This window comes from Staurois parvus, unplaced genomic scaffold (genome assembly GCF_062004578.1).
Source record: "Staurois parvus isolate SC_StPar_1 unplaced genomic scaffold, SC_StPar_1.0 ptg000178l, whole genome shotgun sequence".
Taxonomy (NCBI): domain Eukaryota; kingdom Metazoa; phylum Chordata; class Amphibia; order Anura; family Ranidae; genus Staurois; species Staurois parvus.
In genome coordinates, this window is record NW_028317974.1 from 4,629,769 (window position 1) to 4,657,676 (window position 27,908).

The 27,908-nt window shown below is 42.4% G+C and overlaps 1 protein-coding gene and 1 pseudogene across 1 annotated transcript; one reads left to right on the forward strand and one right to left on the reverse strand.

Annotated features, from left to right (window-relative positions):
- Window positions 1-3,967: 3,967 nt before the first annotated feature.
- LOC149462282 (E3 ubiquitin-protein ligase RNF31-like) lies at window positions 3,968-27,555 on the reverse strand (the record flags this gene model as incomplete). Its single annotated transcript, XM_089677136.1, has 7 exons — window positions 3,968-4,104; window positions 4,197-4,365; window positions 9,158-9,254; window positions 11,301-11,358; window positions 13,777-13,890; window positions 27,241-27,359; window positions 27,441-27,555. Coding segments are annotated over 7 exons (729 nt in total), but the record flags the coding sequence as incomplete, so codon positions are not given.
- A 305-nt stretch (window positions 27,556-27,860) lies between these two features.
- On the forward strand, window positions 27,861-27,908 carry LOC149462283 (U2 spliceosomal RNA; annotated as a pseudogene; the record flags this gene model as incomplete).

Sequence of the window (27,908 nt, forward strand, 5' to 3'; positions counted from 1 at the left end):
TTTATCAGAGCATAACACTGAAGTTGCATTCTCCTGAACTGTTTTAACTAGACCTGTGCTCCCTCACACCCAACATTCTATTCAGATCCTGTATTAGTAGCAGAGAAAACTTGCAACACATTCAAATGCACACCAATGCCAGTCAGGACCCAACTAAATTTAGAATTTGAACATGCTGCATATCTTGGACTGAAACAAAGTCCACAACATATAACATCCAGTGGATATAAAAAGTCTACACACCCCTGTTAAAATGTCAGGTTTCTGTGATGGAAAAAAATGAGACAAAGATGAATAATCTTTCCACCTTTAATGTTACCTATAAACTGTACAACTCAATTGAAAAATAAACTGAAATCTTTTAGGGGGGGAGCAAACAAACTAAAATAATGTGGTTGCATAAGTGTGCACACCCTCTTATAACTGGGGATGTAGCTGTGTTCAGAATGAAGCAATCACATTCATAATCATGTTAAATAGGAGTCAGTACACACCTGCCATCATTTAAAGTGCCTCTGATTAACCACAAATAAAGATCAGCTGTTCTAGTAGGTCTTTCCTGACATTTTCTTAGTCGCATCCTACAGCAAAAGCCATGGTCCGCAGAGAGCTTCCAAAGCATCAGAGGGATCTCATTGTTAAAAGGTGTCAGTCAGGAGAAGGGTACAAAAGAAATTCCAAGGCATTAGATATACCATGGAACACAGTGATCATCAAGTGGAGAAAATATAGCGCAACAGTGACATTAAAAAGAACTGGATGTCCCTCCAAAATTGATGAAAAGATGAGAAGAAAACTGGTCTGGGAGGCTGCCAAGAGGCCTACAGCAACATTAAGGCCCCATGTACACGGGACACTTCTGAACGATGGAAACTGACTGCTGAAAAACAGATTAAAAAAATGCCTGTTTAGCCGCGTTTGCATAACGCGTTTAGAAGCGTTTTTAAGATAAGCACAGGAGAACCTCCCAAATGCCCAGAATGCATTGAAAAGTGGTAAATTATTAACTATTTCAGACTGTTTCAGAGAAATACACACAGTAGAAGCAGAGATAGCAGTATCTGTTGAGATTAGCTTAGGTGTGAGTTGCTCATTAACATCTCTTTTGTTTCCAAGGGTAGGAAAGGTGTCTGGTGGAGAGTCATTAAGGCCATCTGGCAGGGGGTCTTCATGAGGAATTTGAGGTGTGAATGGTCATTAACATATCTTTTGTTTCCAAGGGTGGGAGAGATCGGAGGTGTGAATTGGTCATTACAATGTGTGCCAAGCTTGGTAGGAACATCCTGTGTTCAGTGTTTTGTCCATCTGAGTACCTTGAAAATGCTTTGCATGCATTTTTCATGATGAAAAAAGGCTCTGGACAGCATTGGGAACTGGAAGAGTTAAAAAAAAAGGCAAACACTTATAAACGCGATTTGCCGCGTTTACAAGCTGTTTGCGTTTGAAACGCTGATAAAATCGACTGCTAAATGCAAGTTTTCTGCGTTAAAAAAAACTACTGTAAACAAAGATGTGTACATGGACACATAGGAAAACATTAGAGTGAGTTCAGGGCCTGCTGAAAAAAACACAGAACAGCTCCTAAACGTGAGTTTATCAGCTGCAGTGTACATGAGCCTTTAAGGCGTTGCAGGAATATCTTGCAAGTACTGACTGTGTGGTACATGTGACAACAATCTCTGGTATTCTTCATATGTCTGGGCTATTGGGTAGAGTGGCAGGATGGAAGCCTTTTCTTACGAGGAAAAACATCCAAGCCCGGCTAAATTTTGAAAAAACACATCTGAAGTCTCCCAAAAACATGTGGGAAAATGGTCTGATGAAACCAAGGTTGAACTTTTTGGCCATAATTGCAAGAGATATGTTTGGCGCAAAACCACTGCACATCACCAAAAGAATTATCATACCCACAGTGAAGCATGGTGGTGGCAGTATCATGCTTTGGGGCTGTTTTTCTTCAGCAGGAACTGGGGCCTTAGTCAAGGTAGAGGTAATTATGAACAGTTCCAAGTACCAGTCAATATTGGCACAAAACCTTCAGGCTTCTGCTAGAAAGCTGAACATGAAGAGGAACTTCATCTTTCAGCATAACAATGACCCAAAACATACATCCAAATCAACAAAGGAATGGCTTCACCAGAAGAAGATTAAAGTTTTGGAATGGCCCAGCCAGAGCCCAGACCTGAATCCGATCGAAAATCAGTGGGGTGATCTGAAGAGGGCTGTGCACAGGAGATGCCCTCGCAATCTGACAGATTTGGAGTGTTTTTGCAAGGAAGAGTGGGCAAATATTGCCAAGTTAAGATGTGCCATGCTGATAGACTTATACCCAAAAAGACTGAGTGCTGGAATAAAATCAAAAGGTGCTTCAACAAACTATTAGTTTAAGGGTGTGTACACTTATGCAACCATATTATTTTAGTTTTTTTATTTTTACTTCCCTCCACCTAAAAGATTTCAGTTTGTTGCTCAACTGACTTGTACAGTTTATAGGTTACATTAAAGGTGGAAAAAGTTCTGAAATTATTTATTTTTGTCTCATTTTCTTACATCACAGAAACCTGACATTTTAATAGGGGTGTGTAGACTTTTCATATCCACTGTAGATAACAGACTGGGAAGAGTGTGGTTTAGTTTTGTTTTTTTTTTACCCAATATACATATATGGTAAATGAAAGGTGTGATAAATTTGTTATGACTTGATTTAGAAATATCCATTCTTTCAGTCTATATGCTTCTGTTCAGCATTTAAAAGCAGAAACGGGCATATATATACACCTAGGCATGCAGATTGCTTCTACAAACATTTGTGAAAGAACGGGTCACTCTCAGGAGTTCAGTGAATTCAAGCGTGGTATTGTGATAGGTTGCCACCTCTGCAAAAAGTACCTCCTTGAAAGTTCGGTGCTATTAAATATTCCACAGTACACTATTAGTGGTGTTATAACAAAGTGGAAGCAACTGGGAACAGCAACTCAGCCACGGAGTGGTAGGCTATGTAACATGACAAAGCGGGGTCAGAGCATGTTGAAGCGCAGTGTGCAGAAGTTGCCAATTGTCTGCAGAGTCAATAGCTAAAGAGTTCGTGTGGCCTTCAGATTAGCACAACTGTGCACAGAGCACTTAATGGAATGGGTTTCCATGGCCGAGCAGCTGCATCCAAGCCTTACATCAGAGCAATGCAAAGCATTGGATGCAGTGGTGTAAAGCACGCCGCCACTGGACTCTAGAGCAGTGGAGACCTGTTCTCTGGAGTGATGAATCACGCTTCTCTGTCTGGCAATCTGATCGACGTGTCTAGGTTTGGCGGTTGCCAGGAGAACGGTGCTTGTCTGACTGTATTGTGCCAAGTGTAAAGTTTGGTGGAGGGGGGATTATGGTGTGGAGTTGTTTTTTAGGGATTGGGCTTGGCCCCTTAGTTCTAATGAAAGGAACTCTTAAGGCGTCAGCATACCAAGACATTTTGGACAATTTCATGCTCCCAACTTTGTGGGAACAGTTGGGGATGGCCCCTTCCTGTTCCAACATGACTGTACACCAGTGCACAAAGCAAGGTCCATAAAGACATGCATAGGCAAATTTGGGGTGGTAGAACACCTTTGGGATTAATTAGAGAGGTGACTGTGAGCCAGGCCTTCTTGTCTGACATCAGTGCCTGACCTCAAAAATGCGCTTTTTGGAGAAATGGTCAAACATTCCCATAGACACACTCCTAAACCTTGTGGACAGCCTTCCCAGAAGAGTTGAAGCTTTTATAGCTGCAAAGGGTGGACCAACTCAATGTTGAACTGTATGGTCTAAGACTGGGATTGAACTGTATAGTCTAAGACTGGGATGCCATTAAAGTTCATTTGCGTGTAAAGGTAGGAGTCCCAATACTTTTGGCAATATCAATGACTACATTTACTGGTGGGATCTCCTGCCCTCCCAGAACTGCAAGTCATATAAATAACAAAGAACAGCAAGGTAACAATATAGATATTTTTATTCTGTTTGAGAAACTTAAAGCTTCCAAGACTGGACATAAAGCAAGCAGAAAGAAGGCAGTTATGGGTGTTGACTTCTTTGGACATGAAGATTCAGTGGGATCTCTGTCATCAGTACCTAAATGGGAAGAGTCCCAGCACAAACAGATATTAGGAGAGCACGTATTAAAACATAGTAATGACAGACTAAAAAATGAAAGGAAAACATACTTGTATAAGGTGATTTTTGTAAGTGGCATCATCTTCATGTCCTTCTTTGGGAGGACAGCCTGGCAAGTAGCGTTTACACACAGTAACAGCCTCTTCTAAGTCATAGAGTACACAGGGGTCCAAAAAGTGAGCATTAATGCGGCTGACAAGGTATTCCTTATAATGAGATCTGGGAGAGACCACACATATAACTGCTTTACCATCCAGTATTAAGTATCAATGTACATGTGCACATATATAAGTGGATATTTCCTGGAAAAAACAGAACTAAACATGTATGGTAAACTGGCTGCAAACATGGCAGCAAACATATTCCATATAATTTTTAGGGTCAACATATGCAGCATGACACTTGAACACACCAAACGGTCTTAAAATGCTGTGTTTATGTGTGTCAAGCAGTTTTTCTGCCCAAAAGCTCCTCTCATAAAACGCTTTTCTGCAAATATGCCTGTAAACGCAAAAATGTGCATGGACAAATAGGCTAACATATTACATGTTTATACAGGCTGAAGAAAGAAAAAACACCAAAAGCCTGTATAAGCAGCATTTTTATTCCCAGTGTGCATTGGGCCTTGGCATGTAAAATAAGTACTGGAACATTGCTATTATTGCACTGTTTTTAATATCACCTATATTAGCACATTTGCAATACCATTCAATTATCTTTTCCAGTCTCACCAGTTTGAGGTGCCACAAAACAAGGTCCAATGGAAGTATTTTTGGATTCAGATTAGCCTTATGTAGTGAAGTTGAAATTAACATTCATAAATACAAAAGTGTCCACAGGTTCTGTCCATGTTTTTTATAAAACCATTTGCTTTAACATTAAAGGATCTGAATGACATTTGCCAGTGTCAAATTCCCTCATAAGGTAATTGCAATGTCATTCTGAATTGTAGCAATTAAAAGAGCAGTATGGCCAAAAAAAATTTTGGCATACTTCTCATGTGGGTCACAGGAGTACAGTTGTGCTTTCCTGTGACCAAGAATCAGCCGACAGTGAGCTAAATAATGTTGGGATCTACCCAGATTCCTTACCGGCAGCTGGCTCAGCCTCCCAGAGCGCCACTGAGAACCTGAGCCAGTCGTTCCCACCCTCTCTTCTACCCAGAACTCCAGTGAGCACTAGAGGGGTACTAAACAGTGGTGACTGACAGTCACCGCTCTGTGCTCAGAGCACACCTGTGAACTGAGCAATTGGTGGTCTTGTGATCGCTCAGTTTTCAGGCTTAGAGTCGCGGGAGACAGCTGTGGTGGCAACAGGTATATGTAACTAAAAGCATGTACAGTCAGGTCCATAAATATTGGGACATCGACACAATTCTAACATTTTTGGCTCTATACACCACCACAATGGATTTGAAATGAAACGAGCAAGATGTGTTTTAACTGCAGACTGTCAGCTTTAATATGAGGGTATTTACATCCAAATCAGGTGAACGGTGTAGGAATTACAACAGTTTGCATATGTGCCTCCCACTTGTTAAGGGACCAAAAGTAATGGGACAATTGGCTTCTCAGCTGTTCCATGGCCAGGTGTGTGTTATTCCCTCATTATCCCAATTACAATGAGCAGATAAAAGGTCCAGAGTTCATTTCAAGTGTGCTATTTGCATTTGGAATCTGTTGCTGTCAACTCTCAAGATGAGATTCAAAGAGCTGTTACTATCAGTGAAGCAAGTCATCATTAGGCTGAAAAAACAAAACAAACCCATCAGAGAGCTAGCAAAAACATTAGGCATGGCCAAAACAACTGTTTGGAACATTCTTAAAAAGAAGGAATGCACCGGTGAGCTCAGCAACACCAAAAGACCCGGAAGACCACGGAAAACAACTGTGGTGGATGACCGAAGAATTCTTTCCCTGGTGAAGAAAACACCGTTCACAATAGTTGGCCAGATCAAGAACACTCTCCAGGAGGTAGGTGTATGTGTGTCAAAGTCAACAATCAAGAGAAGACTTCACCAGAGTGAATACAGAGGGTTCACCACAAGATGTAAATCATTGGTGAGCCTCAAAAGCAGGAAGGCCAGATTAGAGTTTGCCAAACGACATCTAAAAAAGCCTTCACAGTTCTGGAACAACACCCTATGGACAGATGAGACCAAGATCAACTTGTACCAGAGTGATGGGAAGAGAAGAGTATGGAGAAGGAAAGGAACTGATCCTAAGCATACCACCTCATCAATGAAGCATGGTGGTGGTAGTGTCATGGCGTGGGCATGTATGGCTGCCAATGGAACTGCTTCTCTTGTATTTATTGATGATGTGATTGCTGACAAAAGCAGCCGGATGAATTCTGAAGTGTTTCGGGCAATATTATCTGCTCATATTCAGCCAAATGCTTCAGAACTCATTGGACGCCGCTTCACAGTGCAGATGGACAATGACCCAAAGCATACTGCAAAAGCAACCAAAGAGTTTTTTAAGGGAAAGAAGTGGAATGTTATGCAATGGCCAAGTCAATCACCTGACCTGAATCCCGATTGAGCATGCATTTCACTTGCTGAAGACAAAACTGAAGGGAATATGCCCCAAGAACAAGCAGGAAATGAAGACAGTTGCAGTAGAGGCCTGGCAGAGCATCACCAGGGATGAAACTCAGCGTCTGGCGATGTCTATGCGTTCCAGACTTCAGGCTGTAATTGACTGCAAAGGATTTGCAACCAAGTATTAAAAAGTGAAAGTTTGATTTATGATTATTCTGTCCCATTACTTTTGGTCCCTTAACAAGTGGGAGGCACATATGTAAACTGTTGTAATTCCTACACCGTTCACCTGATTTGTAAATACCCTCAAATTAAAGCTGACAGTCGGCAGTTAAAGCACATCTTGTTCGTTTCATTTCAAATCCATTGTGGTGGTGTATAGAGTCAAAAATGTTAGAATTGTGTTGATGTCCCAATATTTATGGACCTGACTGTATATACCCAACAAGGACCAGCGACGTACTGGTACATCATTGGACTTTGAGTGGTTATACCAGAATGATGCCTACAGCTGCAGGCATCATCCTGGTATCGTTTTTTTTTTCACCCAGTGATGGGCTTTCATGTAAAAGCAGCGAGAGAAGATTTCCCCCCTCCCCCGCTGCCTTCCACGGCCTTCTCGAGCAGTCCTGTGCCATCGAAGGAACCTGAGAATGCAGCCGGTGTTTCTGCCAGCTGACCATAAAGCTGATTGGAGACCGGAATGGTGCCAATCATCTCTATAGTCTAAGAAATCGGAAGCTATGAGCATTGTTCTTCTGTCCCATTACTTTTGGTCCCTTAACAAGTGGGAGGCACATATGCAAACTTTTGTAATTCCTACACCGATCACCTGATTTGGATATAAATACCCTCAAATTAAAGCTGACAGTCTGCAGTTAAAGCACATCTTGTTCCTTCCATTTCAAATCCATTGTGGTGGTGTATAGAGCCAAAAATGTTAGAATTGTGTCGATGTCCCAATATTTATGGACCTGACTGAATGTTTATTTATTTATGTTATATTCCCAGCCATCACCTTTAAACCTGTCAAAATGTTCCCATTGTGCTGATTTGTGTCCTCTCCAACCTGACTTGATCTAAGCTTAACGTTACTCTAAAAATTTATATAAACCATTATTTTTTTCTTGCTTGTGTTGCAATTTATTGTTAAAAAGGGTAGTAATGTTCAGCTGAAGTAAGACACAAACCTTCACTTAGAGCTTTACCCTTCTACTTACAGATAATTGTACTGATATCCTTTTAATCATGTGACTCAGTTATACTTTAGAGTACGTACTTGGGTCGTCACAAATTATCTTAAAGTTGTGTTGGAAAAAATTAAAGAAAAAAGGAATTTTTTCCAATTTTCTATAATTTCTTCCTAATTAATATCTAACTCCACGTTTAATGGGAGTTCCTTAAATAGTTCATTTGGGCCAAGCTGACCCAAATTAACTATTTACTGCACTAACACGTGTGCTAGCCTTAGCGATCTACAGTAATACAGCATACATTGCTGTATTTTGGGAGTGGGACAGAGGCTTCCCATCCAACCGCTGGAACAAAAAAGAGTCAGGCTGAGCTCTGCTCAGCCATTCAGGGGAAGCTTTGTATTCTATTAATGAACACTAAACTTACATTAATAGGCAGATGGTGGGCGGACGATGTCACAATCTCCACCTCAGCCAATCAGAGGAAGTTTTATATTCATTCACAGAATACAAAGCTTCCTGTTGCATACATGTAACACAGAGCCCATCAGGCTCACCTGTTAAAGCAGTAAATAGCTAGTTGGACCAGCTTGGCCCAAACAAAGTATTTGAAAGGACATAAAATTTGGAGTTAGGAATTAAATAAAAATACATGTATCCAAGTGTGGTATGAAATCAAAGCCTTATTTGTCCCAAGAAAAATTACTTCATATGTAAGGGAACCGAGACTCAAGGTGTGGAAGTGGAACTCAAAGGGGGATATACGGAGAAAAAGGCTCAGCAGTTCAAATTGTTAACAAGAAACAAATTACTTATAAGGCCTGTTGCAAACGGGAGTAAAAAGTGCTGAGTTTTTTACTGATCTGAAATGAGATACATTGTCGTTTACGGGACATTGCACACAGCCGAGTAAAAATTAGTGTTACAGCATTGTGTACAGATCAGTACAAAAAATGTAAAATTTTTTCATTTGAGTGCAGTAATATACTTGCATGTTTATTCGTTTATGCGAGTATAAAAGAGTATATTACAATACTGGCAATGAAGAAGAATTTTACTCGTTTATATGCTTACACACCTTTACTTGCCAATACATTACTCAGGTCAGATCGGTAAATTATGACGCCCGTGTGCGACGGGCCCAAAGAGATATGTTAGACAGGGATGGCATAAATCATACTTTTAAATCAGGTTTTAAAAATAATCATATTTTTAAAGAAAAAATATAGTAGATCAATGTCCATTCAGGGATAACAAAGTATAGAGTGATACTCACTCACACAAACCAGCATAGCCCACTGAAGTTTGCTTTCCACATGCCTCATCCTTCATTCCATCCAGGGATTCTTTCTGCTCCATGACCCGACACCCGCCTAGAAAGAATATTACATTAATCCCTTCATGCCAAGTTTACACATATATGGCTTCACGGAAGTGGGCCTTGCCTGTGGGACCGCATATATGTGCCACTGTGTTGTGCTGAGAGAGTGCTGCACAACACGCTCCCAGCACAGACAGCGGGCTTGCATACTAATGATCAGGAGTCAGGAGGCCTGGTTCCTGATCACTGTGATAACCTCTGATTGGCTATCACTGTGATCAGTCGCTGTTCACCCACCCGTGTTTTTTGTTCTCTTCTTGAATGGAGAAAAAGATTCAAGGGAGTTTATTTACTAGAGGGTGCAAAATCGGGCTCACTTCAACATAGAAACCAATCAGCTTCCAGGTTTTATTGCCAAAGCTTAAACAAGCTGAGGTTAGAAGCCGATTGGTATCTATGCAGAAGTGAGCCTGATTTTGCACTCTCCAGCTTTAGTAAATAAACCCCATTGTGTCTTTCTCCTTGCTGGAGGTGAAAAGCATAAACAAAGAAGTGTGCGTTTAAAAAAAAAAAAAAAAAAAAGAGAGAGAAAGAAAAGAAAAAAATAGCTAGATCGCTGTTTGATCTAGTTCAGAGGTGGGGTTAGAATCAAAGTTCAAGGTCAGGGGCAAAGACTGGGGTTAAAGGTCAGGTTCAGCATATTTTAGGCAGGATTAAAAAAATACAGCATTTCTTTAAAATTATGTATCAGTGTGTTTTAGGTAGGATCAAAAATGTGCACTACTGTTTCTGAGCCCTACTACAGATACAAACAATAAAACAACATACACATACAGTATGTATCGGTGTGATCATCAAGAGCAGAATTTATTTTGGGTTGTTCTTTGGTGGTAGATTATCATAGCAGCAAGAAATATGCAACTACATTTTAAAAATATATATATTTTTAACTATTTTGTGCCAATTTTTGTTAATGATAATAAAATAAAAAAATCAGGAGATATCCATCACCTGGATATGCTAAGTAGTTGTGATATGTACAGTTATACTATTGCATGTCAAAGTTGCAAAACGGTGTTTAGGCATTAAGATTTGTTTTACCATTGTCAGGAAGGGGTTAACGAAACATTGTACTGTGGAAAACTGAGGAATGATTTTTGAATCAGGACAAAATATAACATTTAGTCTGACAGACTTACTGGAAAATCTACTCGTATTTGAAATAAATCAAAACATAAAATATTCTGTTCCAGTGAAAGCAAACCTGCACTTGTAGAAATATGTACCAGTATCTACAGACCTCCTTTTGAAAATGCTAGTTGCCTGGCTGTCTCTGGCTGCTATATCTTAAGAATCACTGACTAGGAACTACCATGAGGTATGTGAAGTCAGAACTTTACTACTATTATTATTATACAGGATGTATATAGCGCCAACAGTTTGCTCAGTGTTTTACAATATAAGAGAGACAGTACAATTACAATACATTTCAGTACAGAAAGGAATAAGAGGGCCCTGCTTGTGGAGCTTACAATCTAAAGGAAGGGGGAGGTGATGGGTGCGGGGGATGATCTGGTGGAGGTGATTAAAGTACAGTTCTTAGGTGGAGGTGGGGTAGGCTTCCCTGAATAAGTGAGTTTTCAAAGATCGCCTAAAGGCAGACAGGGTGGGGGCTGACCGGACATACTGTGGTAGGGAGTTCCAGAGGATAGGAGATAGCCCTGGAAAAGTCCTGGAGGCAAGTGTGGGAGGAGGTGATGAGGGAGCTAGAGAGGAAGATGTCTTGGGAGGAGCGGAACAGGCGATATCGGTGGATGAGGTTGGTGATGTAGCTAGGCGTGGATAAGTTGTTTTGTGGTGTCATTGGTCAGAAAGGGGCGGATTTTGGAAATGTTCCGGAGGTTGAGGCAGCAGGATGTAGAACTCCATGCTTGTTCCAGATCAATGACTCAAAGCATTACAACTATTAGAATAACATGACAGCCATGCAGCTAGCATTTCTCACAAAGAGATGTCCCCATTTTTCACAACAGGTTTTCTTTTAGTATGTGTTTCAAAGTACAAGTAGTAGTTAAAATCACTCTTATTAGTTCCTCACCTCCAGGTCCAGCTTGTGTTCCAGTTGGAGGATCCGTGTTAAACTGCACATTGGACATCTTAAAACAAGACAGAAATGTCACACAGTCATTAATGAATATTTGTTCTAAATATATAGAAACTACTACTAGTAATAGATAAAAAGGAACAAACAAGTGTTGCAGAAAATTAAACTTTCCATTACAGATCAATGGTCAAAGGAAAAAGGACCATTACAGCCTACATAAAGCGGTTATAAGTCAGCTGAAACAGTCATGGTAATAGAATTCTGGCATTTTTGTAAAATCCACAAGCAGCCTTTCTTTAAGAAACAAAAAGCATAAAATCCCTCTGTGTAGGTTTTATGCATTGTACTTCTTAAAGAAAGGCTATCTGCTTGTGGATTTTACCAAAGTGCCAGCATTCTATTAAGATTGAGACTCTACAGCGCTTACAGCCTGAGCACTGGTGAACACACTGAACTTGATAAAGGAGAGTAAGTAGCAGTGCTGTGTGTCTTGCTTTCAAGCATGGTAACAGCAGGAAGTCACCCTCTATAAAGTGATCAGTATTTTTCTCCTGTCCTATTCTCCTTTTGTGTATGAAATTTCCTTTAATTACCCATCAGCTTAAATCTGCTTTATATCATACATTGCCTGCTTTAAGTACTGACCAGGCATATACAAATCTGTACTTTAGCTATTTAGAATACCAGACTGAAAAAAAGCATTAAATAATTATTTTTCCATCATGAGCAGTTGATAGTGATATTTTTCTATCATTATCAACTGCTCATGACGGAAAAATAATTGTTTCTGTAATGCTTTTTATCAGTCTGGTAACTTTAAATTGCTAAAGTACAGATTTGTATATGCCTGGTCAGTACTTAAAGCAGGCAATGTATGATATAAAGCAGATTGAAGCTGATGGGTAATTACAGGAAAATTTTAATAGCATTTTAGGACTTTTTATATCTGTATATTTACTATTTTTTTTAAATACAATCTTTAACCTCCCTGGCGGTATGATTATTTCAGATTTTTGGTGCTGAAAGCGGTACCATTTTTTTGCATGGAAATATGTATTTTTTTTATTGTAGGCTGTAATTCTTAGGAAAAACTCACTGAAATCTGTCCGAACAAGAGTCTAGTAAACATCCCGGGTATGATAAAATTTGAAACACAAAATCATAAATTATAATTTAATAAATAATCATAAAAATAATATAAAAATAATAAAAAATTTAATTCAATAATATAATCAAACCAAAAACACTGAAATGTGAAATAGAGCGCCAAGTTCGCACATTGCTGAGCTCAGTCACAAAATCGTTTTCAGTTTCTGATGACGAATTTCCCCCCACGAATCATTATCACTCAATTCTGTAAGTGGTTCTGATTTACTATCGCTGTTCTCTAGCTGATCTAAACCGCTTTTGACCTAAAGGGACACTTTTTGGACGCCATGGACATTTCTCAGTTTCCAGGCAGAAAGAACAGACAAAATGCAGGCAGGGCGCAGGACAAAGCACTAGGGACAATATGTATGTGAAATAGGTTGAAACAGCAATGTTTTACTGTGTAAAATTAAAAAAAAAAAAAATGACATTTTTTAAAATTTTTAAATTTCCCGCCGCCGCCGGCGGCGGCGCCTGTACGTCCCGACGTCACAGGGACAGGACACAGAAGCCGGATGCCGGCATCGGCCGGACGAGATGGCCGGGGACGCTGCAGGGGACACATCGTGGGAGCGCAGGGTAAGGTAAGTGAAGAACACATGCCGGAGCAGCGCCGCATGGTATTCCCGAGTGTAGCTCGGGGTTACCGCTTTTGGTACTGAAATGTTACCCCGAGCTACACTCGGGAATACCGCCAAGGAGGTTAATATAGGGTGCAACCATAGCAGATGATTTCCAGAGCATTACAGGTTTTCCAAAAAGAGATAACAGGACAAGGTGTTTTTCCATGATTGAATTAGCATACAGAAAGTAAGAGTCATCACATTTGAGTTACTGAGCTCTGTAAACAACAGGCTTTCTTCAAGCAAAGCAGATAAGACTGAAAAGCATGAAAAACTAAGAGCTCTGTCTGTGTGCTCAAAATACAACATACTCATTAGCAGTATTTCATATTTACACATTACATTTCCCTTTAACTCACATAAAGTTATCCTGTCACTACAGGATTAAAACTGAAAAAAATGGAAAACTTGTAGAAAGAGGCAATACACTTACCTTTGCCAAAGCTTGTGTCTTAAAACACAGCCACGGTGATGCTCTCTGGCCACCACAAGTGTTCAACCAGCTAAATGGTCCTAAGGGCCTGTTCACACCATATGCTTTGGGCTCTACTGGGCAGTCTTGCCCAATACAGCCCCAGAGCAAGGACAACGCAGTTTGCAGGCATGACTCCAACGAGTTCAGTTCATACCACTGCAGTGGGGTTTGATGAAGAAATGTTTAAAAAAAGTGTAAAACATAAAAGTAAATGTATACTCACTGTAAGAAGTCTCTGTAGGCGAGAAACCTCCCAGTCTCGCAGATAGAATAAACAATCTCTGGGATGATGGGCATGAAGAGACATTCTCACTGTGCACGACTGGACTATACATTTCTGTGGGACAAAAAGCCATACATTTTTAAGCACTGATACAAATAGCATCACCTGAATCCATATATCCAAAATTCTATTTATTTAAAGCTCATAGGGTACAAAAAAAATCAAGTGATGCATGCATAGAAATATTATAAAATACATGAATAACACAACTTTGGTTGCAGGACTAGCTTTTGAGTGAGTTTTTAAATAAAAGTATGTGTAAACCCTATTTCTCCCTTGAGGTCTGCTATATACAGTTGCAAGAAAAAGTATGTGAACCCCTTGGGATTACGTGGAGTTTTGCATGAATTGGGCATAAAATGTGCTCTGAACGTCATCTAAGTCACAACAATAGAAGAACACAGTCTGCTGAACATAATACTACACAAACATTAGATGTTGCCATGGTTTAATTGCACATAACATGTAAACATTCACAGTGCAGGGAGGAAAAAGTATGTGAACCTTTGATTTAATAACTGATTGGCCCTCCTTTGGCAGGAATAACCTCAACCAAACGTTTCCTGTAGTTGCAGATCAGACCTGCACAACCATCTGGAGTAATTTTGGACCACTCCTCTTCACAAAATTGTTTCAGTGTAGAAATATTCTTGGGATGTCTGGTGTGAATCGCTCTCTTAAGGTCATGCCACAGCATTTCAATCGGGTTGAGGTCAGGACTCTGACTGGGCCACTCCAGAAGGCGTATTCTGTGCTGTGGCAGCCATTGTTTTGAAGAATTACTTGCATGCTTTGGGTCATTGTCCTGTTGCATCACCCATCCTCTGCGGAGCTTCAGTTGGCGGACAGATGGTCGTACGTTTTCCTGCAAAATGTCTTGATAAACTCTGGAATTCATTTTCCCATCAATGACAACAATCCGTCCAGGCCCTGAGGCAGCAAAGCAGCCCCAAACCATGATGCTCCCTCCGGCATGTTTTACAGTGGGGATGAGGTTTTGATGTTGGTGTGCTGTGCCTTTTTTTCTCCTCACATAGTGTTGTGTGTTCTTCTCAAACAACTCAATCTTGGTTTCATCTGTCCACAGTATATTTTGCCAGTAGTGCTGTGGAACATCCAGGTGCTCTTTTGCAAACTTCAAACGTGCTACAATATTCTTTTTGGACAGCAATGGCTTCCTCCGTGGTGTCCTCCCATGTACTCCATTCTTGTTTAATGTTTTCCTTATTGTAGATGTGTCAACAAAAATGTTAGCATGTGCCAGAGATTTCTGTAGGTCTTTAGCTGACACTCTGGGATTCTTCTTTACCTCATGCAGCATTCTGCGCTGTGCTCTTGCAGTCATTTTTACAGGACGACCATGCCTAGGGAGAGTAGCAACAGTGCTAAACTTTCTCCATTTGTAGACAGTCTGTCTTACCGTGGACACATGAACATCAAGGCTTTTGGAGATACTTTTGTAACCCTTTCCAGCTTCATGCAAGTCAACAATTCTTGATCATAGGTCTTCTGAGAGCTCTTTTCTGCGAGGCATGGTTCACATCAGAGAGTGCTTCTTGAAACCAGTAAACCCAAAACAGGTGTGTGTTTTTTAAGGGCAGGACAGCTGTCAGCAACACATCCAATATCATCACACTGATTGGAGTCAAGGTTGGCTCACTCCTGGCTCCAATTAGCTCTGGGAGAAGTCATTAAGCTAGGGACTCACATACTTTTTCCTCCCTGCACTGTGAATGTTTACATGTTATGTGCAATTAAACCATGGGAACATCTAATGTTTGTGTAGTATTATGTTCAGCAGACTGTGTTCTTCTATTGTTGTGACTTAGATGACGTTCAGAGCACATTTTATGCCCAATTCATGCAAAACTCCACGTAATCCCAAGGGGTTCACATACTTTTTCTTGCAACTGTATATATACCACTGAAAGCTTTTGGTTATATCTATTCAATAAATTAAAAACAAAACAAAAAACACTTTGCCCTGCCAGAAATCCAGTGAGCCAAAAACTACATGTAGTAAATGGACAATGCTGCCCTGCAATCCTACAGTGACACTAAGGCTTGGTTCACATATGTGCGGGTGGTGCCGCTGCAGATCCGCACAAAAATCCATGCACGGGAATCCATTCAACTGCCCGTGCACAACGCAGCCCGCACGGCCGCATATATGTGAACCAGGGCTAAGTGATACTCTTATTTTCCAAAAATAATCCATGCACATCCACTGCTTAATGGCCCTGTATTATATTTTCAATAAATTATATCTTACGGTGTTTTTCTGCTTCCTTGTAACACCTTCCTTGAGCTCCAGAACCTCTCCTTTCCCGCTCGTTTCCATTTGTTTGAAATGAACAATGCACATTAATTTCGGTCATGTACACTGCTCTATGCACAGAACAAATCCCATAGTCCACAACCCCTATTCTATCTCGGGAGTGAGCAAGAGAAGTTGGCTAAGTTCCTACCTACAGTGGGACCATGGAGAACAAATGTAGCCAATCTCTAACAGGAATTCGGATCACAATATAAAAAGGAATTGGAAGATCTGTAGGAGGCTTAGAACAAAAGAAGTAACATTTTAGTTAATAATACATGCTTGAATGGAATTTTCTTTTTTAAACCAGTTTCATGTCACTTTTCAGCTATTACCTGAGATCATATAGTTTGACCATGTGTTCTTCCGACACTAGGTCTACTTTAGATCGTTATATAGATGTGATCACTTAACGTCTTTTGTTCTAATATTGTATTAGGTATGCATGTAACAACCTCCGTTTGACTGTTATATTTATCATTTTACAATCTTATAATAAAACCATTGAAATATAAACACTTTTCTGCCCTGTCTAGTCTACATCTTTAGAATATGGAACACCTCCCCATGAGATGAGGAGAGGGGAAGCTGTACTTCAGTCTTAACACACTTCTTGTTTAAGGGTGAAAACACTGCTTGTTCATAGACACAGTACATCAAGTGAACGCTGACATCCACTGGTCAGGAAATGCATTGCTTAGTAGGATTACCAGGTAAAAAAAAAAAAGCCTGGAAAAAAAAAGGAAACTAATGCAAGCTGCACATCCAAGAACTGATAACCTCTTGGGTTTAGATACACTTATTTGCATCCTCTATCTCTTAAAGTTGTATTTCTGTCACACAAAAGTTATACCAAGGGTGTTAATAATCAAAAGTGGGCAAAGGCCTGCCTAATACAAGAGAAAAAAAATCTACTGTTTCCGAGGTGACTGCTCAACTGTTCACCCCACCTCAGGTGACACTAAATGCATAGCTGGTTGGATATAGCTGACAACAAGCGCATACTTGCAAATGTACTATTAACCACTTGAGCTCCTGAGGATTTACCCCCCTTAATGACCAGGCCTTTTTTTTCTGTTTGGCGCTGCACTAATTCAAATGATAATTGCGCGGTCATGCAATGCTGTACCCAAACGAAATTTACGTCCTTTTTTTTCACACAAATAGAGCTTTCTGTTGATGGTATTTTATCATCTGTGCGCTTTTTATTTTTTGCGCTATAAACAAAAAAACCACAAAAATTTGGAAAAAAAACAATATTTTCTACTTTCAGCTATAAAAAATATATCATAAACTCAAAGTTAGTCATAAATTTAAGCCAAAATGTATTCTGCTACATGTTTTTGGTAAAATAAATCCTGTGCATTAGCGGGCGATAACACTATCGGAAGTCACCAGTGACACTAATACAGTGAACAGTAAAAATCTGTTCACTGTAATCAATGACACTGGTGACAGGGCAGTGAAAGGGTTAACTGGGGGGGGGCGATCAAGGGGTTAAATGGGATTACTGGTGTACTGGCGGGCAAACTGGCGCTATCTGGGAGGGGCGCTAACACTATTGGAAGTCGCCAGCGACACTGATACAGTGATCAGTAAAAATCTGTTCACTGATCAATGACACTGGTGACAGGGCAGTGAAGGGGTTAACTCGGGGGGCATCAAGGGGTTAGACGGGATTACTGGAGTATTAGCAGGAAATCTGGCGCTATCTGGGAGGGGCGCTAACACTATCGGAAGTCGCCAGCGACACTGATACAGTGATCAGTAAAAATCGGTTCACTGATCAGTGACACTGGTGACAGGGCAGTGAAGGGGTTAACTGGGGGGAGGGGGGATTAAGGGGTTAAACGGGATTACTGGTGTACTGGTGGGCAAACTGGCGCTATCTGGGAGGGGCGCTAACACTATCGAAGTCGCCAGCGACACTGATACAGTGATCAGTAAAAATCGATTCACTGATCAGTGACACTGGTGACAGGGCAGTGAAGGGGTTAACTGGGGGGGGGGGGGCGATCAGGGGGTTAAATGTGACCTAGGTGTGTTCTAACTGTAAATGTGTAGTGTTTTACTCACGTTTACGGTGTCTTCTTCTCTGTCTGGAACGGAATGTGTCCAGGCAGAGAAGAATAAAATCATATCCTGTCCTGTGTAAATGTCAACACAGGACAGGATAGGACAGGGACCGATCATCTGATTTCAGCCAGACATCACTGGCTGAAATCTAATGATTGATCCCTCCGGGATCGAATGGTGTCACCCGTGGGTCAGCGGGAGCGCGCACGTGCGCCCCCTGCCGGCGAAAACGTCGGGAGCGCGGAACACGTTTTAAAACGTGGTTTTGCACCCCAGTTCCGCCTTGCACACGTATATATACAGTGGCAGGGCGGCAAGCGGTTAAATAACACATTTCATGTTGAGCATAGGGCTTAACAAACCATAACATATTACGCAGCAGACAAACATGCCTATGAAACATGATCCAGTTATCTCTCCTAATCACACGTAAAACAGTGCTAAGTAATTCTATTTAGCCAGTTTTGAGATCCATTAACCCCTTGTCACAGGGTCCTTGGCAGCCAGCTTCAACCCTGTACACATGATGAGAATATTGGACGAACGATCGTCCGTTTTTTTTTTTTTTTTTTGCATGCTAGTCTCATATTGAAAGTGCAGAGGTTACTAAAGTTATGAAAATTCTTGAACTACAGAATAAATGTATTTGTATTGTATTTTTGGATGAAAACTGTACTAATTAAAATGAAAATGGTATGGTCTGGTATCGTATGAGAAACATTTTCTTGCTTGTCCCTTCGCTCAATTTTGGATGAAAGCTGTGTACTACACTCAGATTATCAGGTGATCTCTTTGAAAGCAGTATTTTTCATACGATTTTATGATCGTGTGTACTAGGCTTAAGTCAAGAAACCAACATACCCTTAGCCTGCTGATGGGATATAAATGGACAAATAGCACACTGACGAGTTATCGCTCTGCTGTATCAGTACATGTGCATATAGCAGAACCCAAATGGCTACTAGTGCTGGCCTCTCCCAGTCCAAGTCCTGCTGTGCAGGAGAAAACAGCTAGCTGATTTTAACAGAAGTTGAGACACCAATATTAGTGCATACGGAACACATTAAATAAATTTTAACTACAGTAGTGTAATGTATACATAACTAGAATAGATGGTGTTTTATATGCCTTAAATTCAGTTTTAACACATCCATTGTACAGTCATGCTGTCTTGCATTCTTGATCAAAATTATAATACTGCATCATATACAGTACTAGCCAATACTACTTGACTAGTCCTCTAATTTAAAGAAAGGGTCTAAGTGTAAAGAAGAAGTTAGGCCACAGTACCATTTGCATGCCCACAAACATATCAGTAGCTGATAGGGAACTATACAACTATCTCAGGGCCTGTTTACACCAGAAGTGTTGGGCTGAAATTTTTCTTGTTTACAGTTGGGTCAGTTCAGGCCAACATGCTGCTGGATGCTTGTAATAGAAATGCTGGGTGCAATAACTAAAAGCAAGTCATATACACGCAAATAATCAACATGTAGTCATGCAGGTAGCTTTTGATCAGCATTTAAAACATTACATATTCTACGCATGTGAAAGACCATCTACCAAATGAACACCTGCACCGGCACATCATAGCATTCACTAGGCACTCCAAGAAATAACAGAATCCAACTACAATATTCTTTCACTGTCAAAACCTCCACTTTTATTATCACACAACACACTGGAGGATATATCTTATAGTCATCACAATCTGCATAATAACACACACCAGTAAGAGTGTGAGCATTACAGCATGAAATAAACATATCATTTGATAGCATCATAGCATAGAATTAATACATTTCCAAAGCTATGTTAGAAGCTGGGAGGAACAAATCCCAACAGAATCAAACTGCCCAGGGGGTCACAGGGACGCCTTATGCGCAACCAGTTAATGAGCCCATATAGCCTTGACAAAAATCCCAGCGTCAGAGCGTCCTCTGGCCACTAAGGGGGGCTTCTACTCGTCTCGCTTGGACCTCCACCTTATAAACCAATTTCCTGGAAGCTGTCCAATAGTGGGTGGGTGCCTCACCCACCATAGGAGGAGCTAGCAGAAAGGTTCCGTGAGGATAACAGAGTCACGTTCAACCACCATATTCGTTATTTGAAAAGTCACACTTTTGCTTCTTATCTTCTCATCTCCCCCAGACTTAAGGATTTCTAACTTAGATGTCTTTAAACAGGTTTTTATCTCCTAATGTGAGGTTACTAGATGTCATAAACACGCTTCATTCCATAAACAAGTTTTTATCTTGCTCTCAGCAGAATATCTTGTGACTTTGTTCCTTTGATCTAGAGAAATGACACATCAGTCACCTCTCATGCCCCTGGCATTTGGGCAACAATGCTTTATTGTAAATATTACCCAAGAAACAAAAGGGTCCAAGGCCAACACATTTCATAGGCATTACAATGCTGTACTTTTTCTCACTGCAGCACACCGCAGTGCAACACCACTGAATAGAACTAAGCTAAATGTTACAGTGCGACTTGCTGTTTTCAGTGCCTTGGCACCAGTACTGAAATAGTGCACACCAGCAGCTGCAGGTATGAACCAGACCTAAGGCTGTGCTCACCTACTTTTCATTATAACAATTTTTATTGATTTTCCACAAAGATATATATATATATAAAACAACACAGGAGAAAAAAGAAGCACATCGATGGTAAAATCTGCATGGTTACAAACACAATGACGACATATAGTTACACTGAGGAGGCTGTCAAAACTAAACATCTGTAGAAAGGCGGGAGGAGGATAAATTGTCCCATGGGTGCCACACTGCCTCGAACACAGGAATCGAACAGGCGTGTAAAGCAGTCAGGTACTCCATCTGTCGCACATCAGCAATAGTTTTAAACAACATGGACATCGAAGGAGGTATAGAAGATAGCCAACACATAGGAATGCTTCTTCTGGCCGCAGTCAGAACATGTGTGGAGAGTTTCCTGGCCATTCTGGGAAGACCCGGAAAAGGCAGGCTCAGTAAAAAGAGGCTCAAAAGGGAGAGAGGTCTGCAATAACAATTGTAAAAAAGATAAAACCTCTTTCCAAAAAGGGACAATGGAACCACAAGTCCAAAAAATATGGAAGAGGGAGCCAATGTCATTCCCACAACGCCAGCAAGCAGAAGAAGCATTCGGATTACAGGCATGGACAACTTCGGGAGTTTTGTACCATAGCATCAAAATTTTATATGTGTTTTCTTTATAAACCACACAAACGGAAGATTTAGACGTGTTGTCCCAAATTTTCTTCCATTGTGTAAGGTCAGTGTCACATTGCAAAAGCTGGGACCACTTGCGCATATAATGATGAGTGTCATTAGCGAGGGGAGCAGCATCCATAAGAATTTTATATATATTAGAAACTATGCCCTTTTGATGTGGACCTTGTATACAGAGACGCTCAAAGGGAGTAGGACTCCCAAGAGTCAGCATGGGGGATATAGTGGAGAAAAAGTGACGTAACTGGAGATATATATAAAAATGGAGGGAGGGCAGATCTTTTTTCTGGAAATATGAGAATGGTTGCAGCTTTCGAGTAACAGGATGCACTAGGTGACGAAGTTGGAAAAGTCTGGCCTTGACCCAAGGGGCCATTCGGGGCACCGCCAGACTATCTGGAAGGTTGGGGTTTAAAAGGATATTAATCAGTGGGGAGCAATCGGAAGCTAGTGCAAACCTGGTTTTACACTTCCGCCATATATTCATGGAGAATTGCATGGGACCATGAAACAGACAACGAATAGGTGAAAGGACCACCTCCGAAGATGACCATAGGAGAGAACAGGGATGAGTCGGGGTCAATTGTAAGGCTTCTATCTCGGTCCATAGATTAGAAGGGGATAGAGTGGACCATGATGTAAGGAAGCGGAGATGAGTAGCGTAATAATAGGTCACAATATCCGTTGCACCCAGGCCTCCTCTAGAGCGCAAAGAAAGCAGTACACTACATGCAATTCTTTGTCGCTTATTATGCCAGATGAAATGTAGGAGAGATTTCTGCAGGGAGTGTAGCTTTGACATAGGAACAGGGACAGGGAAATTCGCAAATAAATACAAAAGTTTGGGTAAAACAGTCATCTTTATGACGTTGATACGTCCCAAGAATGATAAGGGTAGAGAATCCCAAGATTTCAGGGAACGGGAAATAGCTATGAATGGGGGGGAAGTTGGCGTCATATATTGAATTATAGGAGGAAGTAAGGTTAGTACCCAAATATTTTAGAGAGCGGGTGCACCATCGATATGGAAAAGATTCTTGAAGGAACCAGAGGACAACTGGTGAGATATGGAGTGGGAGTGCTTCAGTCTTGGAAGTGTTAACCTTGTAACCCGAGAGGGCCCCGAGCTGTCGTAAAATTTTATGCAGTGTTGGGAGGGAGATTTGAGGGTTTGAGAGTGTAAGGAGAATATCATCCGCAAAAAGAGACAATTTGTATTCACGACCATGAGAGGTTATGCCTTGAATATCAGGATGGGACCGGACTGCAATAGCCAGTAGTTCCAAACAAAGAATAAACAACAGAGGAGAGAGAGGACATCCCTGACGTGTACCATTCGACATCTGGAAAGGGGGCGAGAGAAAGGAGGCCATTCTGACCTGCAAAGAAGGATGAAAATAGAGAGCTTTCAGAGCTGGCACAAGGTCCACGGGAGCCAAACTTCTCCAAAACCATAAACATACAAGGCCAGCTGAGACGATTGAATGCTTTTTGGGCATCAAAGCTCAATAGAATGGCGGGAATAGAAGACCGGTTAACCAAGTCAACCAGATCAATAGATATCCTAGTGTTGTCCGCTGCATGTCTAGCTGGGACAAAGCCTACTTGGTCTCTGTGTATGAGTTTGGAGATGAGTCTAGACAGCCGATTGGCTAGGATCTTAGTAAAAATCTTGTAATCAGAATTCAGCAGAGCAATAGGATGGTAGTTATCCAGGATACAATGATCCTTGACAGGTTTGGGAATTACAGAGACGTATGCATGGAAAAAGTCCGCTTGTAGAGTAATACCTTTAAAAAGGTCGTGATAGAAAGAGAGAAGATGGGGAGCCAGGGTACCAATGAAAGTCTTATAATAAGAGTAGGGAAGACCATCTGGTCCTGGGATTTTGCGTGAGGGAAGATGTTTGACTTTATTAAACAATTCTTCCGGCGAATGTCAGCGTTAAGAGCCGCAATATCAGAAGACGAAAGCTTAGGCAATAATAGAGGATCAAAAAACCTATCAAAAGAGATCTCTGTGAGAGGAGGGTGTTGGTCTGGGGTCAAACAGTTATAGAGGGATTCATAATATGAGCCAAAAAGAGAGACCATTACATGAGGATCATAAGCAGGGCTTCCATTCGGCTGGACAAGATGGTCCAGCACCGTAGAGGGGGATTGGGCTTTAAGTCTATTAACGAGCATACGGTGAGGTTTGTTAGAGAATTCATAGAATTTATGCCTGACCCAAAGGAGGGATCTCGCGTACCTACATGCATCAAGGGCCTTGATTTGGTCACGAAGAGAAGTTACTCTATACAGCCCAGAGATAGACGGTTTCGCAAGGAGTCTACGTTCAGCCAGAGTTAACTGGCGGACTAGAGAAATCCCTGCAAACTCCGAAGACCTCTTCAGGCGGGAGCCCATAGAGATACAAAGGCCACAAAATACCGCCTTATGGGCTTCCCATACGGTTGAGGTAGATGTTACAGAGCCTGCAGTAAGTTGAAAGTACATATAAAGTCCTTGAGAGAGCTCTGTACAGAGATGTTCCGTGTATAAAAAGGTCTCATTAAGGTGCCAATGGCCTGTTTTTGCAAATAACATTAGGAAATAACATGTTCAGGGTCAAAGAAGCGTGGTCAGACCAGGTGATGGGATGTCAGAAGAGACTAGAAGAGGGAGAAGAGAAGCTGTAATGAAAAAGTGATCTAGGCGGGAGTAACTACGATGAGGTGTAGAGTAAAAAGTAAATTGTTTGTGGGTAGGATGTCGGATCCGCCAAGCGTCAAAGAGACGACGCTCCCTGATCAGTTTGCGGAAGGATTTTGAGGAGGAGCATTGCCACTTCGAAGGAGTGGACTCGAAGAGAACCTATCTTTGTGAGGTGAAAGGATTAAAATCACCCCCAATAATCATATGTGGAGTGGAGAAGGACCCTAATTTAGCGAGCGTTTGTGTAAGGAACTGTAACTGACCTGAATTTGGAGGATAGAGATTCATTAAAATAAGAGGGGTGTCACCGAGCATACATTCTAAGATAATGAAGCGACCATGTTGATCGACCTTGGAGGAAACAACCCGAAGGGAGCAGTGTGTCCGAATCAGGATTGCCACCCCAGCCTTGCCAGATGGGTCGAAGGCTGAATAGGATTGGGAAAAATACCTAGTGGCAAAACAAAAAGAGCCTGTCAATTTAAAATGGGTCTCCTGGACAAAAATAATATCTTCTCCTGAGGATCGGAATTCCTTCAAAGCCATCCACCGCTTCTGAACAGAATTAAGGCCTTTAACATTATAGGATAAAAGTCGTAAAGCCATCACAAAATGACGAGTGTAGCAAATGTACCAGCAGAAAAGATAAATGAAATACCATCAATGAGATAAAGCAGAAAACTGATAACAGTAATAGACAAACCAAAAAAATTAACAATAAGGAACAAAGATATCCGTATGGATATGAACTTGGGAAAGACAACGGCACCCAAGTCGTCCAGGCAAATGTCTGGACGGGATCGGGGGCAACATGACAACCGGAACATATCAAACGGCAAACCCGGCCAAAAAGATACAGCATAAGAAGGCACCAAGGAAGGGAGGGAGGGAGGGTGAAGAAGAGAAGGGAGAGGGTGGAGCGGGGGAAAAGGGAGAGGGGGGAGAGGGGGAAAAGGGAAGGGGAAAAGGGAAGGGGGGAGGAAGGGGAAGGGGGGAGGAAGGGGAGGAGGGGAGGAAGGGGAGGAGGGGAGGAGGGGAGGAAGGGGAGGAAGGGTGGAAGGGAGGAGGGGGAGGAGGGGGAGGAAGGGGGAGGAGGGGGAGGAAGGGGAGGAGGGGGAGGAAGGGGAGGAGGGGGAGGAAGGGGAGGAGGGGGAGGAAGGGGAGGAAGGGGAGGAGGGGAGGGAGGGGGAGGAAGGGGAGGAGGGGAGGGAGGGGGAGGAAGGGGAGGAGGGGAGGGAGGGGGAGGAAGGGGAGGAGGGGAGGGAGGGGGAGGAAGGGGAGGAGGGGAGGGAGGGGGAGGAAGGGGAGGGAGGGGGAGGAAGGGGAGGAGGGGAGGGAAGGGGAGGAGGGGAGGGAGGGGGAGGAAGGGGAGGAGGGGAGGGAGGGGGAGGAAGGGGAGGAGGGGAGGGAGGGGGAGGAAGGGGAGGAGGGGAGGGAGGGGGAGGAAGGGGAGGAGGGGAGGGAGGGGGAGGAAGGGGAGGAGGGGAGGAGGGGAGAAGGAGGGGGGGTGGAGAGGAGAGGGGGGTGAGAGAGGAGAGGGGAAAGGGCAGGAGGTAGGAATACAGCCTCGAAATGCCCAAAGAAGAACACCTCAAAGAAACATCAAGTAGGATTATCGCTGGAACGAAGGGGTCGAGGGCGTTGTGGAGTACGTGAAGGACCCTTCCGGTCCCTACGAACTGGAGTCCAGATCTTGCTGGGGGTAGCGGAAGGACGAGACGGAGTAGATGGTAATGAGGAATTGTGTTCCTGCAATGGTAGTCCCAGTTGCTTCAGGAAGGAGTCCGCCTCAAAAAGATCACGTAGAATAACTTAAGAGTTATCTTTGGAGACGACCAGCTTGAAGGGAAAACCCCAGCAGTAAGGGACACAATGGCGTTGAAGATTCGTGGTGAGTGGCTTCAACGCTCGCCGTTTAGCCAGGGTAATCGGCGAGAGATCACAAAAGAGCTGAAGCCGGTCCCCTTTAAATTCGTTGCGGAACGTTGCGTACAGAGGCCAACAAGGCTTCCTTGCTCTCAAAAAAATGGAAGCGGACGATGACATCACATGGTCTGGTGCCCTCAGCCAGTCTCGGACCCAAAGAACGGTGGGCCCTGTCCATGCGCCACTCCGCTTCTGGGACCAAGGGGCCGGTTGCGGTGAAGAAGGACAGGAGGTGTCAACGAAGTTGGGAATCGGCAATGGATTCAGATATACCTCGAATACGGACATTTTGCCGGCGTTCCCTGTTTTCCAAATCTTCTTGTTGGAGCTGAATTTGGGACATGGCTGCATTGTGGAGGCAGATGATGTAGTGCCTCCGGCCGCCACTGGGGGCCCGTCGGAGCTCGTCTGTGGGGTCCCTGTCGAAATTGAGGCCAGGGATTGCGGCCTATGCAGGAACCGCTGCAGCGGTGACGGCCGCGGCTCACGTGGCTGTGAGGGGGGGGGCTTCCAGCGCCCAATCTTCCCCATTATGAGACTGGGGTCTGGTGCGCTGGGTGCCCTGCTACTGTGACTCACCCAGGGATGGATATGGAGCCGCGGTGCGCCGTGGGTGAGTCTTAGGCCGGGGACAGGAACGGAGCTCACAGGAATGCGGCCATCAACGTTCCCAGCCGCGCATGCGCCCCCGTGCTCACCTACTTTGAGTGACAACTAAGGGTATGTCTAGCCTCTTATAAGGTTGGTCATATATGTACAGATTTCTCCATCCACATTAAACAGCATACATGAAGGAATCTCCCCTACCATTTTTTTTGTATGCAGACATTAGGCACTAGTTGCTGTCTGAATACCTGAACAGTGACTGCATTTGATTAGATGCAGTTATTGTTAGACTGCCAATTCTCCTCTGGGCTCCTTAGAAAATTCAGTGGAAGTTTGTCGAGTTGGGTGCTGTCAGCTGATTCAGCAGGAATCTGAGCTGTGTATGGCAGACTTATAAACAACCTGTTGTGTGTATGTAAGAGAAGATACAGCTGCCTCTGGCAATAGTTGTAGTAACGCTAGTAAATATCATGGAGTCTAGGCTTACTATCAAATTAAACATTTACTGGTAAAACAGCAAGTTACATATTACATCATTAAACAAAGTACTCACATTTTTGGGGTGAAATGTATTGTAGCATCCACTGCAGAACTGATGCCGACACTGAGAACAAATAAAGTGCATGCAACCACCTCGTGCAAGGGCATAGGAAAATTTGCAGTGTGGACATGCTAGAAATAAACATAAACAATATTTAGAACAATAAAGATACTAGCCAAAGGGATGGGAGAATAATTTTATAATCTACTCACTGATTCCATTTTCCTGCAGGTATACAGCCAGGCCTTGTGCCTGGTATTCAGCATCATTTTCTCTCTTCCAGTTTTGGAAATCTTCACAACTCAGATTTCGATGCTGCTCCTCCCACTACAAAGAGTTAGGTAATGAAGGATAAATGAAAAAAAGGGGGCATTAGTGAACTGAAGTGAGGTCAAAAATAGCAGACCTAAAAAGGGACAAACTTTACTGAGACATGGCAGATAAAGAAAGACACAGAAGTTTAGACATACTGGCGTTGAAATGCTTAAAATGTCTCATGGAAATTACTTTATACACTCTTTGCAGTTTGATTCACTAGCACGTTACGGACTGTGATGGTTTAATTTCTGTCTCTGACCCCAATGAGGGGGGAATGGGGAATTTACCCCTTATTCCTGTTTCTGCAACATCAGGCCACTTCTATGCCTTTTGGCCAAGATCAAGTGTAGTATCTGTTCTGC